Raw genomic sequence first — 16,320 nt, forward strand, 5'->3', positions numbered from 1 at the left:
AAACAGATCAGTTATCACCCAAAGTACTGTCTTTCCCCCACTAGGGGTAGGTCCGTCATAAAGTCCATTGCAATTATTTCCCATGGTTTAGAAGGAGCCTCTAATGGCTGTAAAAGTCCGGGTGGCTTGCCCTGAGAGCGTTTGGCTGCTGCACAAACAGGGCAGCTGCGGATGAAGGAATCCACATCCGATCTCATGCCCACCCACCAAAATTGTCTTCGTAGCAAATGCAAAGTCTTGAGAAACCCGAAATGTCCGGCAGTCTTGGCACCATGAACCAACCCCAAAACCTCCCCCCGCAACATTTCTGGAACATACAATTTAGAATCTTTGTACCAAAAGTCCCTGTGTTTAATGAGAGTAGCCGGAAGGGTTTGCGAGGACAGTTCCGCTTGATAACGGTGAAGAAGGGTTTCCTTAAAGGATGTAGTCAGTCCTTCAACCCCCTCCAAGGTTGCGTTGGCGGGCAGCGTGACCGGGGATGGAGCCGACACAGGTGCAGGGAACGATTGAACAGGTAGCTCGGGTCCCTGAACCTCGGGGACTGTGGCTGTCGGTCACTCAGGGTGAGGAGGAAGTGAGGCGGGTGGAGCTGCTGGCTCAGCCAAGCATGAGGCTTCCCCACCCCACCGAAAGAGGCGGTGGTGGGGATCCGGTCTGAGAACGGGTTTGTACGGCCAAAGTGGGCAACAGACCTCGTTGGGCAGGGGTGAAGAGCGACTCTGTGGGTCAATCAACCTTGGTAGGATATTGGGGAAGTCTGGACAAAGCATCAGCCAGAAGGTTTTGTTTCCCTGGTACATACTTTAGGATGAACCGAAACTGGGCAAAGAAGTCCGCCCAGTGCACGTGTTTCGCGGACAACTTGCAAGCCCCCGTTAGGGCCTCTAGGTTTTTGTGAACGGACCACACCTCAAAGGGCAGCTTGGAACCTTCTAAAAATTGCCTCCACACTGTCAGGGCATGCTTCACCGCAGCGGCTTCCTTTTCCCAAATGGCCCAGTTGAGTTCGGATTGAGTGAATTTTTTGGAAAAATAGGCACACGGATGTAGGTGCCCATCCTCCCCCCACTGCAGGAGTGCGCCCCCCATTGCTACGTCGGAAGCGTCTATATGCACTACGAATGGTTGATTGCAGTCCGGGTGCTGCAACACAGGTTCGGATGTAAAAAGCTGCTTAAGACTATCAAAGGCGGCTTGACACTGGGGGGGTCAACTCCACCCGGGCGTTGGGTAAGGTGGCTGCATCCCCCTTTCCCTTAGTCTTAAGGAGGTTCGTGATGGGTAGTGCAATCTGAGCAAAATGGGGGAGGAACGCTCTGTAAAAATTCACGAACCCAAGGAATCGTTGAACCTGTTTGCAAGTAGAGGGTGGTTCCCAATCAAGCACTGCTTGCACCTTTTCAGGATCCATAGTCAGTCCCTGGTGTGAGATAATATATCCTAGGAAAGTCAATTGCTTCTTATGGAACTCGCACTTAGACACTGTAGCATACAGCTGATTGTCTCTGAGACATTGCAACACCTCTCGAACCAAGGCAATGTGCTCATCCATGGTTTTAGAGTAAATGAGAATATCATCTAAATAGGTCACCACTCCGTTGAACAGTAGATCATGAAGGATCTCATTAATGAGTTGTATGAAGACCCCTGGGGCCCCTTTTAATCCAAAAGGCATCACCATAAATTCAAACATTCCAAAGCAATTAGAAAAGGCAGTCAGAGATTCATCCCCCTCCCAGATTCTGACTCTGTAATAAGCCTCGACTAAGTCCAGTTTGGTGAAAATGTGTCCCTCCTTCAACTGTCCCAAGAGATCAGAAATGAGGGGGATGGGATAAGCATTGGTTTGAGTAACAGCATTGAGTTTTCGAAAGTCAATACACAAACGTAAGTCTCCCATTTTTTTACGTATGAAGAAAGCCGGTGCCGAATAGGGCGCGGTGGAGGGTCGGATGAAACCGCGAGCCAAGTTCTTGTCTAAGAATTCGCGGAGCACCGCCCGTTCCGTAGGACTCATTGGGTAGATTTTACTCTTTGGTAATTTTCCATCCCCACTACTTCAATAGCACAGTCCGTCCGGCGGTGGGGGGGTAATACATCACACTCCTGCACATTAAATACATCTGCAAAGTCCTGATAGTTGAGTGGCAATTGGGACGGACTGGAGGAGTCCGAGATCAGGGCAGGAGTTGGTTTGACTATGGTTTTAACGGCCACTTTGTGTCGGTGCAATTCACATAAAGGGCTATTGAACGTTAAGATCTCAGCTTCCCAGTCTATGGTGGGACTGTAACCTTTGAGCCAATATGCTCCTAACACCACAGCATATCGAACATTGGGCACAATAGTGAAGTTGATTTGTTCCCAATGGTGGCCAATTCCCATTGCCACTCCATGAATGCGACGGTCGACTGCCCCCCCCCCTGAAATCACTGCCATCCATTTGAGCAAAGTGAACAGGTGCCAGTAAAAGAACTCACTTCACTTGGAGCAACTTAAAGGTGGCTTCATAAATTAACGAGCGGGCACACTGAGTCTATTAAGGCTTTAACTTGTAGTTGAGGACCTTTTCTATAATGTTGTAATATCACATCTACATACACAGTCTCTTCTACTTCACTCACCATGACAGGAGCCTTGGGTTTCGCAGGAGCACCTGCGGAGGTCTGCGGTATCGCTCCCTCTACCGCAGACCCAGTCCGTTTTTTGGCTGGTCGAGGAGAGACTCCAAGGGCTGGGGAGTCCCAGTGGTCGCTTTCCTCTGAAGATGCGGGGCTACTCCCACCAGGAGTAGTAATTGTAATCCTGGACCCCGACGGGTCCGCTGGTGAAAGGTCCATCATCATTTCTCCGGCGTGTAGAGCTGGGGACGCTTTTTGTCTTGGAGGGATGCTTGGCTGCGGTGCCTCTCCCCAGGGCACGTCCTCTCCCGCAGGGAGTCCCACCTGGCTGGGGAGTGGGACTCGGCAACCCCGGGCGTGACGGACAAGTGGCAGCGAAGTGACCCATTGCACCGCAAAAGAGGCAGGCTCCCCTTTGAAACCGCAATCCTCGGTCTGGTGGAGGTAGAGCCAGCCTCCGCAGGGTCTGAGGAGCGGCAGGTTTGGGAGGGTTCTTCTGGCTTCCCCCCTCCCTGGCTTGCCGTCGGGCAAGAGAAATAAACTGGTGGCAGCTTTCTACTTCTTCCACCAGTAAAATCCTCTCTTCCAAGGTGACTGGGTCTCGCTGCATGTATGCACAGTTTAGAATCTCAGGATGCAATGCTGCTCTAAAGTAGTGCACCCGGGTGGCTTCAGTCCAGTCCACTATTTTATTAGCGAGTCTTTGGAACTCATCCGCAAACTCTCGGACTGAGGAGGATCCTTGACGGAGTTGTAGGAGGGCTGCTTTGACCATCTTTCCTTGAAACAGGTCCTCAAAACACCTTCTCAATGCTCGCATGAATTCATTAAGCAACCGTATGGAGCGGGCCCGGGTGTCAAACTGGAGGACCATCCATTCTGCAGCCTTTCCAGCTAGAAGCGAAGAAACGAACCTTACTCGACTGTCTTCCGTGGGAAAGGTATGCCCTTGTTCTCTCATGTAACTGTCCACTTGGTGAAGAAAACAGGGCAATGCATCCGCGGAGCCATCAAATGTCACAAACAATCAGGGTTGCTTCCACTGCACCACCGGTGCCACTGGTGGAGGTGCCATAGGCTGTCCTGGCACCGGCTGCGCTGGAGGCTGCTGGCCGGGGGGTTGTTGTCCCGGCTGCCCCAGTGGCGCTTGTCCTGGAGGTTGCTGTGGTACTGGCTGCGCCGGAGGTTGCTGGCCGGGGGGTTGCTGGCCTGGGATCGGTGCCTGCACAGGTGCCACTTGTGCTCGCTGCAGGCGACCGTATTCATGCATCAACATGTCTTCTTGGTCCTGCATACGGACCATACGATCCAAGAGCTCTCGGTTTTGAAACCTTAAGGCATGGATCTCCTCCTCAGCCCCCCCCCCCAGTCCGTTGGGCTTGGCTGGCTCGGTAGTTTGTATTCCAGTCGCCTTCCTCAGCATACAATTCCTCCTCCTCCTCATATTCTTGGATGTCAGGAGCGAAGGTGAGCCGCTGCCTGCGCGCTACATCCCATGGCAGGCCAGGTTCCGAGGAGCTCAAAGACAACGAGGGGAGAGACCAGTCCGATCCCCCGTAAACTTTCGCCCACGCTCCTGTTCCTGCCGTCGCCCCCGCCCGAGCGGCGGCCACATCCACCAACATTTGCTCCTCCGCCCGCCTCTGGTCAGCGAGCGCGCGGTCGAGTTTGGCGGCGGCGGCAGCCGTCACAATTGGTTCGGCCGCCTGCTCCAGGAGCATTTGAAGTTCCTTGTGCTGGCCCAACAGCGGTTGGACCTGTTGAGCCAGGTCCGCCGAGGCAGAACTGAATTCCGGAGTCAGTATCTTCTAGAGGTCGGCCGCCGTCGCCATAGCCAGCGTGAGATCCAAAAGAACCAGGACTGTCCTGGCGGCAGTGCTCTGTGCTTCCCAGTGGCATAAGGTGGGATCCGGAACAGTTTGCGGAACCTCTCTCATGAGAGCTCCCGCCATTGGGAAACAGAACTCGGACCCCGGGATCGGGGCCGCCGACACCTGGTGCGGCCTGCGAAGTGCAAGCTCAGCCAACAACCGTGTTAGGGTAGCAAAGTCCTCTTGCGCCAACCGGACCTCGTCGAGTAAAATATCGTCCCAAAAGGTCGTTGTGGGCCCATAGATCAGCGTCCCGAGTCCTCCAAGGGGTTGCCACTGCCAGGCGACACCACTGATCAATCACCTGCCCAACCAGCCAGGTGGACTTCACCTAAGTTCGCTGCACCTCCTCCCAGACAGTATGCAGAAAGTCGGGATCATCAGGGAGCTCGTCGTGCACCCCGAGTCGAGGAGACGAGCGTCCAGGCGAACCCTCCAGGGCTCCAGCCAAGGTTAACAAGTAAGGATAGGAACACTAGTGTCCTAATGTAAGCTCTAGCCCTGTGGCAAACCCATAAACAGATTCCAGCAGACGGCAAGTCCATGAAAGCAGTTTTATTGGTTATAATCGACAGGTTTCAGAAGCCATATTTCAAAAAGACACTAGTAAGGGGCAAAGGTAAGGCACAGGCATATATGGAAGAGCAAAAGGAGATAACTGGTACCCAAGTAACCCCCCTCCCAGAGGCAGGAAGGAGTACTTGGCATTTCCCACAGTATGGGAATCTATGAAGACTAAACACAGGGTACAGACTGGCCTTGGACAGAATAGCACAACAGCACCTGGAGGCAGCTCAATCACACTATCGCATACCATCCTCATGACCTGCTCCTGACAGGGATGTGGATGTAGTTGAGCCAGTTGGCAATAGTGATCACAATGGCATCAAATTTAATTTATATGCAAGTGGGAAAGTGATTGGGAAATCTCATACAATTACCTTTGACTTTAAAAGAGTGAACTTCTCTAAAATGAGAAAACTGGTAAAGAGGAAGTTGAAAGAAACAGTTAGGAGGGTTAAATCTCTTGAAAAGGTTGGGGGTTACTCAAGTCCACATTACTAGAGGCTCAGCTAGCTTGTATACCGCAGGTCAGGAAAGGTAGTAATAAGTCCAAGAGGTTACCACCATGGCGAACGGGTAAGGTGAAGGAAGCAATTAGAGAAAAAAAGTCTTCCTTCAGAGACTGGAAGGTTTGCCCAAACGAGGTGAACAGAAGCAAACACAAACTTGCACAAAGGAAACACAAGCAGATAATTAGAGATGCAAAAAAAAGATTTTGAGGGGCATATTGCTAAACACATCAAAACAAACAATAAGAAATTCTTTAAGTATATTAGGAGTAGGAAACCAGCTAGGGAAGCAGTTGGACCATTGGATGACAATGGGAGTAAAGGAACTGTAAGGGAGGATAAAGCGATTGCTGAAAAACTAAATGAATTCTTCTCATCTGTCTTCACTGTTGAAGATACAGGGCAGATTCCTTCTCCTGAACAGAGATTTTTGGAGAGAGGAAAATGAGGAACTGAGGCAAATAGTGGTAACAAGGCAGGAAGTCCTAGAATGTCTAGACAAACTGCAAACTAACAAGTCACAGGGACCAGACGGTATTCATCCTAGAGTTCTTCAAGAACTCAAATGGGAAATTGCTGAACTTCTAACAAAGATGTGTAATACGTCCTTTTGATCAGCCTCTGTACCAGAGGACTGGAGAATGGCCAATGTAACACCCATTTATAAAAAAGGTTCCAGGGGGGACCCAGGAAATTACAGTCCAGTTAGCTTAACGTCTGTTCCGGGTAAATTGGTAGAAAGCATTATTAAAGATAGAATTGTCAAGCATATAGAAGGGCACGGTCTGCTGGGCAAAACCCAACATGGCTTCTGTAAGGGTAGGTCCTGTCTCACTAACCTATTAGAGTTTTTTGAAAGCGTCAATAAGCATGTGGACAGGAATGAGCCTGTGGATATCGTGTATTTGGATTTCCAAAAAGCTTTTGACAAACTCCCCCACCAAAAGCTGCTATGCAAACTTCATAGTCACGGGATAAGAGGACAAGTCCTCTTATGGATTGAGAGCTGGCTGAAAAATAGGAAGCAGAGAGTAGGAATCAATGGTCAGTTCTCACAATGGCGGGATGTGAGCAGTGGGGTGCCTCAGGGATCTGTGTTGGGACTGATGCTTTTCAACCTGTTCATCAATGACCTGGAGTTGGGGTTAAACAGTGAAGTAGCCAAGTTTGCAGATGACACCAAATTATTTAGGGTGGTTAAAACAAAATCGGACTGTGAAGAGCTCCAGAAGGATCTTTGCATACCAGAAGAATGGGCATTAAAATGGCAAATGAGATTCAATGTGAGTAAGTGTAAAGTGATACATATTGGGGTAAAAAATCCCAACTTCACATATACACTGATGGAATCTGTGCTGGCAGCAACAGACCAAGAAAGGGATCTTGGGGTGGTAGTGGATAGCTCAATGAAGATGTCAACCCAGTGTGCGGCTGCTGTAAAAAAGGCAAATTCCATGATGGCCATAATTAGACGAGGAATGGAGAATAAAACTGCTGATATCATACTGCCCTTGTACAAATCTATGGTGAGACCACACTTGGAATACTGTGTACAGTTCTGGTCACCAAACCTAAAAAAGGATATTACAGAGCTTGAGAAGGTGCAGAAAAGAGCAACCAAAATGATTAGGGGACTAGAGCAACTGTCCTATGGGGAGAGGTTAAGACGCTTAGGGCTGTTTAGCTTGGAAAGAAGGTGGCTGAGGGGAGACATGATAGAGGTCTATAAAATTATGCATGGTTTGGAGAGAGTGGAGAGGGAGAAAATACTAGAAATACTAGAACACGGGGTCATCTGCTAAAGCTGCAGGGTAAGAGATTCAAAACAGATAAAAGGAAGTGTTTTTTCACACAACGCATAGTTAAATTGTGGAACTCCCTGCCCCAGGATGTGGTGATGGCTGCCAGCTTGGAGGGCTTTAAGAGGGGAATGGACATATTCATGGAGGAGAGGGGTATTCATGGCTGTTAGTTAGAATGGATACTAGTCATGCTGCATACTTATTCTCTCTAGTATCAGAGGAGCATGCCTATTATATGTAAGCACTTGTGTCCACTGAATCCCAATAGCCACATCAAGAGACAAAAGTCCAAAAGAGTTGGTTTATTGGTAACAGGTATGCAGAGCTTAGAGACCAAAAGGCAGGAACGAAGGGGGATGGGGGTGCACCTGGTTATATGGGGAATTACAGACATAGAAGTACAGTCACATCATGATAATACAGGAAGTCTGGAAACGCCAAGCTCCCACGAATCTCTGACCCTGGGAAGCAAGGCAAAGCAAAGCAACTGGCAGCTGCACCAGAAAACAACCTTGAAGCCAAGGCGAAACAAGGAGTTCACAGACAGCCTGACATTATATTGGGTGCGGTGGAACACAGGCAGGATGGTGCTGCTGCACTTGTCTTGTTAGTGGCTTCCTAGAGGCACCTGGTTGGCCACTGTGTGAGCAGACTGCTGGACTTGATGGGCCTAGGTCTGATCCAGCAGGGCCTTTCTTATGTTCTTATATGAGGTCCCTTCCAACCCTATGATTCTATGAATTAAATCCCATTTAACTTGCTGGGGCTTACTCCCAGGAAAGCATTCCTTCCCCGCCCTTCAAAGGCTAATGACATTGTGGGGGGATCGATTTGAACATTTCAGCCCTCTTTCTCCCATGTGACCCTAACCTGAACTGGGGCCCTGCACAGCTGCTAAGTGTATAAAAACCCTGGATCATGGATCCTGTCATGGATTGTAGACCACCTCCTCTAGATTGGCCCTCAGACTTTTTATTCTTGGTGAACTCTATGGCATTATATCCCACTGGATCTCTCCCCTCCCCAAATCCCTCCCTCTCCAGGCTCCACCCCCCAAATCTCCAGGAATTTTCCAACCTGGAGCTGGCAACCCTCCTATGCTAACCTTCTGAGAACTCAGTTCCCTGCGGCTGCCAGTTTGTGTGATGAGACTAGGATGGTCTTGGGGATCCCACAGAACTTCGGGCAGGCGGTGTGTTAGCCACAAAACATTTGATGCACAAAGCACAGCAGGAAGCGGGAGGACAAAGATCCCATTTGGCACACCGCTTGACATTACCTGAAGTCCAAAGAAAGCCATCACAATGGAGTTGGTTGTCCCCAATATGCCTTCAGGATCAAAAGGCTGGGTGGACTTAAACAGCTCCTGATAATAAAGAAGGCATGCCTTACATTAATCAAAGCATGCAGGGTATAGACAGCCTCCTAGCTATAAATACACAGGGTCACCGAATAAATGTGGACCACGGACGAGAACCTGGCACACACCAGACTGTTTCAGTGCCTCATGGATCGCTCTATTTTTGTATCAGATGCAGCCATTGGTGTTTTATGCATGGATGTTTCACTTGCCGTTGCCCCTCTGATGACTTTGGGTCTTTATGTTGAGTATGCATGCCGTTTCCAACCGTTGGAGGTTGCCTCTCTCTCCCCTTGCCTTTCCCTGAGTTTCTCCCGTGTTTTCAGAGACCTGTTTTATCTCAAATTTGAAAACTTGGGCAAAACACGGGGAAACGCAGGGGGAGAGCGAGGCGACCTCTGACAGTCAGAAATGGCATGCATAATCAACAAAAAGACCCGAAGTCATCAGAGGGGTGACGGCGAGTGAAACAGCCATGTGTAAAAGACCATTAATGTAAGAACCTCAGAGCTGGTCAGCGCATTGGCCTGTGACCCAAAAATTTGTAATTTTCTAAAAATCCATATTCTATGCCAATGGTGTGCCCTGACCTGGACGGTCCAGGCTAGACTGATCTCATCAGATCTCGGAAGCTAAGCAGGGTCAGCCTTGGTTAGTACTTGGATGGGAGAGCACCAAGGAAGTCCAGGGTTGCTATGCAGAGACAGGCAAATGGCAAAGCACCTCTGTTCATCTCTTGCCTTGGAAACCCTAGAGTTGCCATAAGTTGGCTGTGACTTGACAGCCCTTTCAACCACCACCATACCCATGGCAATCCAACTCAAACACACAGTTCTATACTTTTGCTTAATTTTTTAACTTAATCCCAGACAAGTTTTAAGCGATAACAAAATGGCAACTGTAAAACATCCTAAAATGTGTGGTAGCAGAGAAGGAGAAGAAGAGGATGATGATGAGGAGTTTTTTATATGCCGACTTTCTCTACCACTTAAGGAAGAATCAAACCGGCTTACAATCATCTTCCCTTTCCCTACCCACAACAGACACCTTGTGAGGAAGGTGGGGCTGAGGGAGCTCTAAGAAAGCTGTGACAAGCCCAAGGTCAGCCAGCTGGCTTCATGTGGAAGCAGGGGTGTAGACTTTCCAATATCCCTGGGGGGGGGCTGGGCCAGAGGAATTGCTATGACATCACAGGGAGAAGCCAGGGACATCACAGGCACCGAGGGCGTTGTTGCTAGGGTGACGCTATCAACAGCAGTGATGGAACATTGGGGAGAAGTGACAGTTGGGCAACGGAAGCTGGAGGTCGAGTCTAACCTGGCAGCTCTTTCTGGGCAAATGGAAGTGCATACATTTGCATATCATGCTGTGACTGACCATGGGGATATAGTGAATAGGTTAGTTTGTAATATTGTCGAAGGCTTTCACGGTCAAAGTTCATTGGTTCTTGTAGGCTATCCGGGCTGTGTGACCGTGGTCTTGGTATTTTCTTTCCTGACGTTTCGCCAGCAGCTGTGGCAGGCATCTTCAGGGGAGTAACACTGAAGGACAGTGTCTCTCAGTGTCAAGTGTGTAGGAAGAGTAATATATAGTCAGAAAGGGGTTGGGTTTGAGCCGAATCATTGTCCTGCAAAAAGTATCAAAGGTAATGTGCTAATCATTGTCCTGTAAGTATCAAGATAATGTGCTAATGATAAATGATAAATAACCCTCATTAGCACATTATCTTGATACTTACAGGACAATGATTAGCACATTACCTTTGATACTTTTTGCAGGACAATGATTCGGCTCAAACCCAACCCCTTTCTGACTATATATTACTCTTCCTACACACTTGACACTGAGAGACACTGTCCTTCAGTGTTCCTCCTCTGAAGATGCCGGCCACAGCTGATGACGAAACGTCAGGAAAGAAAATACCAAGACCACGGTCACACAGCCCGGATAACCTACAAGAACCAAAGGTTAGTTTGTGCTGCAAAACCTAGACCCTAAGCATGATATGGAGAATATGGAGGCCCTCCAAGAACACAGAAGATGGTCATCCACCCTTTAGCTATTCAATTACTCAAAAATTGTAATTTAAATGGAGGCCAACCAACGAACACCCAGTCAGAATACTCAGAGGTGTGAGGTGTTAATTTCCCTGAAACATCTGGATCCAGCCGAGGCCAGAGACAAGATAGATGGACCATTTCTCCAATCCAGTTGGGGTGTCCTGATGCTATTTTTTAGAAAGGTAAATCCCAAAGAACCAAGTCTGCTTTTCAATTGAACGAAATGTCTTGGCATTCAACCATTTAACACGGATACTGGATTTCCCCCCAATCCTTCTGAAAAAAAAAAATCAACGGAGCATTGACGTTGCAATAAATAGTCCCTTTGTTTGGCTGCACCTGGATAATATCTATGGAGGGAAGGAGAGGAACGGCTGGGCTGTCAGAAGAGTGATGCTCTCGAACGGGAGCCAGAAGCAACACAACCCCGGCACCTACAAAGGTTTCACCAAGCTGGTACTCGAGATAATCTATTACCTGACACGTAGGATGGCGGTAGATGTGGTTTTCTCCCAGCAGCCACTTATCGATATAACCTGCTGCGCCACCCGTACAGTTAGGGTACATTCCGTAATCTCCTATCCCCCCCGGGCCCAGGTATCCTCTGCAGAGAGAAAACACGATATTAATTGCAGCTGTCGGGTCTCCAAGCGCCGGAACTGATTTTTTTGAAGAAGAAAAAAATCTTTTGTCATTAGACCAGAGTGATGTGGAAAGAATTTTAAAACGAATTAGTGAGTTTCTTTTCAGTTCCCAAATAGCATTTACTAAGTGTGCGCCATTAAATGGAATGAGCTCTTTGATCTCGGAAGGCCCCCAAAAGCCCTGCTAATTCTGGTAACCACCAGTTTGAGGGTGTTTTTTTTTTTTTTGAGAGGGGGAGGGAGTCTCTGATCTTCCCCCAGAATGGAATATAATTTTGGTTTGGGGGGGGGGGATGCATTAGAATGACACAAACTGAAAACATGCTTCTCTAATTGAGACGTACCATCTGCCACAAAATATCTACAAAACATATCTCGGCTAATTCACATGTTTGATGTGTTTTTGCTTTTCCCCATCTCTAGCAAACAATGAAGGACGGCTAGAATATAAAATCAGTTCTATTGTGTCAATATTTACTCCACAGATGCAACTCCAAACAAGCTATCCCCCCCATAGACCAGATTCTTAGCCTTTTCTCAGCAAAGAGAGCATGATAAAAAAAGCACCATAAATTTCAAACAACTCTTATTAAGCAGATTACAATTATTATTTACCTGTAAGGTGCCAGGTGGGAAACAGACATAGAATACATTTACTCAGGCCAGCTACAAAATCACAATGTCCAGCAGACAAGATAATGAACAAAATAACAATACAAGAGGTTTTTTGGGAGGAGGATAATATTTTTCTGGGCATAATGAAAAGCCCAGTTTACAGTTTCCTACAAACTGGGCATTTCATTGCACCCAACAAAATGTCAAAACTCCTATGACAGAATGGAGGGATGGTTCACAAACTTCATCAGCTTTGTGTCTGCATGGTGCAAACATGGCAACAATTTAAGGACCAAATTAGGCTGCCACAAGGATGCCGTCTAGGGCCGTGTTGGCGAACCTATGGCACGCGTGCCACAAGCGGCACGTCGAGCCCTTTCTATGGGCACGCGTGGAGCCGCCGTCCCCCCCCTCCCGTCCCCCGCCCCCTCCTTGCGGCCTCAACGCTATCTGCCTCCGTTGCCCCGCTCCGGCTTAGCAGCAGCGGCGCCGCCCCACCCAGGCGCCGTTCCAGACCCGACGCCGCCTGCTCATGCTCGGCCCCGAGGGCTGCCCTGCCCGCCGCACCGCTACGCCTGCCAAGTCGCCCCCGCCCCCTCCTCCGCCCCCTTGGCTGCCCGTCCCCCTCCAACGCCCCTCCTTGCGGCCTCGGCGCACGTTTCCGCCGCGCCGCAGCCAACTTTGTCGAGGGGCGGGGGCGACTCGGCGGGCGCAGCGGGGCGGCCAGCAGGGCAGCCCTCAGGTCCACAGTGGCGCCTGGGTGGGGCGGCGGCGCTGCTGCTGAGGCGGAGCGGGGCAGCGGGAGGCTTGCGGGAGGCTGGCGGCGGGCGGCTCTTTCGCTTGGACTTGCCACTCAGATGCACATTTATCCCATCCAGATTCTCAAAACTGCATGGGGGGGGGGTTGTTGTTTATTTGTGAAAGAGAGGTTTTGCCTTGGACTTGCCACTGAGATGCACATTTACCCCATCCAGATTCTCAAAACTGCATGGGGGGGGGGGGGTTGTTGTCTATTTGTGAAAGAGAGGTTTTGCCTTGGACTTGCCACTGAGATGCACATTTACCCCATCCAGAATCTCAAAACTGCATGGGGGGGGGGGTTGTTGTCTATTTGTGAAAGAGAGGTTTTGCCTTGGACTTGCCACTGAGATGCACATTTACCCCATCCAGATTCTCAAAACTGCATGGGGGGGTGGTTTGTTGTCCATTTGTGAATGGGAGGTTTTGCCTTGGACTTGACACTCAGATGCACAACTCAACAATAAGCCCCCCTGCAGAGTTTTGAGAATGCAGATGGGGAAAATGGTGTTGTTCAGTCATTGCCATGATTTAATTTTATGGATGACAAAGGATAGTACAGTTAGTTCTGAAAATGAAATCCTTAAAGTGTGGAATTCTCTGCCAAATAATTTTAAATCAATGAAAGCACTTGGGATTGCTTTCCTTACTTTGTTTGGATCATTTTATGCTTGTGAGCATAAGATGTTAACGTATGAGTTGTTTTTTCTAAACTAAAACCTCAGTATTCAGGTTAAATTGCCGTGCTGGCACTTTACGATGAATAAATGGGTTTTGGGTTGCGGTTTGGGCACTCGGTCTCTAAAAGGTTCGCCATCACTGGTCTAGGGTGTCCAGATCCCTCTTCGCCACTGGCGGGAGGTTTTTGGGGTGGAACCTGAGAAGGGCGGGGTTTGGAGGGGTGAGGGGCTTCAACGCCATAGAGTCCAATTGCCAAAGAAGTCATTTTCTCCAGGGGAACTGATCTCTATTGGCTGGAGATCAATTGTAATAGCAGGAGATCTCCAGCTACTACCTGGAGGCTGGCAACCCTAATGCCATCGCCATTTTAAAGTGATTTTTAAACCACCACAACGGCCTGATCTTGACTGGGCTAGCAGCGTAGTAGGTTGAGGAGTTGTTGTCCCCCTTCCTTGTGCTTTATCCAGCACCAAAACAACTGTACCCCCACTTTGTGGCCATTTCGGCACTTGAAACTGTATGGGGGGGGGAGAGAAGAGGGCCATGCTGAGGGCTTGATCAGGATCAGACCCTTGCGGCATTGTAAAATCAATTTTAAATGGTGACGGTGTCCTCGTAGTGGCCAAAAGAACACGGCTGTGTCTACTTTGGTCACAAGGCTAGCTGGAATAAAGAACCAATAGGCTATTGATCCTTGGGAAAGAGAAAAGTCCGAAGGTTTTCAAATCTAACGCTGATCAGAATATATCGGTCACTTGCCAAGCAGACAGACGAAAAAGAGTTGGCTTTTATATGCCAACTTTCTCTACCATTTAAGGAGAATCAAACCGACTTACAATCTCCTTCCGTTCCTCTCCCCACAACAGACAAACTTGTGAGGCAGGTGGGGCGGAGAGAGCTCTAAGAGAGCTGTGACTAGCCCAGGGTCACCCAGCTGGCTTCATGGGTAGGAGTGGGGAATCACAGAATCATAGAATAGAATCATAGAATTGGAAGGGACCACCAGGGTCATCTAGTCCAACCCCCTGCACAATGCAGGAAATTCAGAATTACCTCCCCCACACACCCAGTCCTCCAGAAAAGAGTCTGTCGCTCATAATGAGGAGTGACGGAATCAATCCCGGTTCTCCAGATTAGAGTCCGCCGCTCATGTGAAGGAGTGGGGAATCAAACCTGGCTCTCCAGATTAGAGTCCACCGCTCCTAAACACTACACCATGCTAGCTCACAGTAGAAATAAAGAGAGAGAATAGTCTTGAAATTACCAGTATGCCTTTTTTTGATCTACAGTTGTAGGTTTGCTTTACAAGCACGCAGTAAGCTGTTAGCAGGCAGATGGACCACTCTTCATCTTGCCCAATGGTTGGGAGAAAGATTTCTCCTCCCATTCCCCCCTCCCCAGGGAACTGCACAAATCCACCATTTGAATCCAGTTTAAGTATGATTTGAGGGCTATCAAAGGCTTAACTCCTTAATTCACATCCTCACTTGAAATGAAGTCTAGGTACGCGTAACTTGAGTCTGCTCGTTTCCATCCACTGCTGTCCTTCCCTTTTCCTTCTCATTCAACCCCTTCCACCCTTCTCCCCCCAATGTAAAAACAAAAGATGGGCAGGGACCTGTACCTCTATTTATATAACTCTGCCAGGTGCCAGGTACAATCTTGACCCTACGCCAGTGTGTGGCTGCTGTGAAAAAGGCAAATTCCATGCTGGCCATAATGAGTCAAGGAATAGAGAATAAAACTGCTGCTATCTTACTGCCCTTGTACAACTCTATGGTGAGACCACACTTGGAATGCTGTGTACAGTTCTGGTCACCCACCTTAAAAAGGGTATTGCAGAGCTTGAGAGGGTGCAGAAAAGAGTAACCAAAATGGTCAGGGGACTAGAGCAACTGCCCTATGAGGAGCAGTTAAAGCGCTTAGGGCTGTTTAGTTTGGAAAGAAGGCAGTTAAGGGGAGACATGATAGAGGTCTATAAAATTATGCATGGTGTGGAGAGAGTGGACAGGGAGAAGTTTTTCTCCCTCACTTAATACCAGAACGCGGGGTCATCTCCTGAAGCTGGAGGGTGAGAGATTCAAAACAGACAAAAGGAAATATTTCTTCACACAACACATAGTTAAATGGTGGAACTCCCTGCCCCAGGATGTGGTGATGGCTGCCAACCTGGAAGGCTTTAAGAGGGGAGTGGACATGTTCATGTCCACTATTCATGGCTACTAGTCAAAATGAATACTAGTTATGATGCATACCTATTCACTATCAGAGGAGCATGCCTATTATTTTAGATGCTGTGGAGCACAGGCAGGATGGTGCTGCTGCAGTGGTCTTGCTTGTGGGCTTCCTAGAGGCACCTGGTTGGGCACTGTGTGAACAGACTGCTGGACTTGATGGGCCTGGGTCTGATCCAGCAGGGTTTTTCTTATGTTCTTGTGACACAAAATAACTGCTGCAGGAGGCAGGGCCAGCCATAAAATGGCTGTTGCTCTTGACCTCCAGTCACACACGGAAGATTCTTGTGCTGCAATGGCGGGTGTTGCCAAAGCAACGTTCTTAAAAATCTGCCCAGCCAACCAAATCTCCAGTGGCTCATCAGAAGTCTTGCTGGGCAAAAGCCCTACCCACTTTCTCAAAACCTTTGGTAGGCATCAGGAAAGGGGTTGGTGGGTGCCCAGTGCACCACAATGGCGACCCCGGTTTTAGAGGATGTGCTAAAAATGGAGAACGGTCTTAAGTTATGCACCACCACAGCCAGCTCGTTCAAGATGACCAAGGCTTCTTTAGGCAGG

The 16,320-nt window shown here is 48.9% G+C and overlaps 1 protein-coding gene across 1 annotated transcript in view; it reads right to left on the reverse strand.

The window, feature by feature from the left end:
• The window catches only part of LOC130478392 (heparan-alpha-glucosaminide N-acetyltransferase-like), a 158,905-nt gene that overhangs the window by 89,417 nt on the left and 53,168 nt on the right, over positions 1–16,320 (reverse strand). Inside the window, exons 8-9 of the mRNA XM_056850533.1 lie at positions 11,268–11,394; positions 8,650–8,736 (exon numbers count right to left, since the gene is read on the reverse strand). Coding sequence (XP_056706511.1) covers positions 8,650–8,736; positions 11,268–11,394 — 214 coding nt within the window. The remainder of the gene's footprint in view (positions 1–8,649; positions 8,737–11,267; positions 11,395–16,320) is intronic.

Source organism: Euleptes europaea, chromosome 5 (genome assembly GCF_029931775.1).
Source record: "Euleptes europaea isolate rEulEur1 chromosome 5, rEulEur1.hap1, whole genome shotgun sequence".
Lineage (NCBI taxonomy): Eukaryota > Metazoa > Chordata > Lepidosauria > Squamata > Sphaerodactylidae > Euleptes > Euleptes europaea.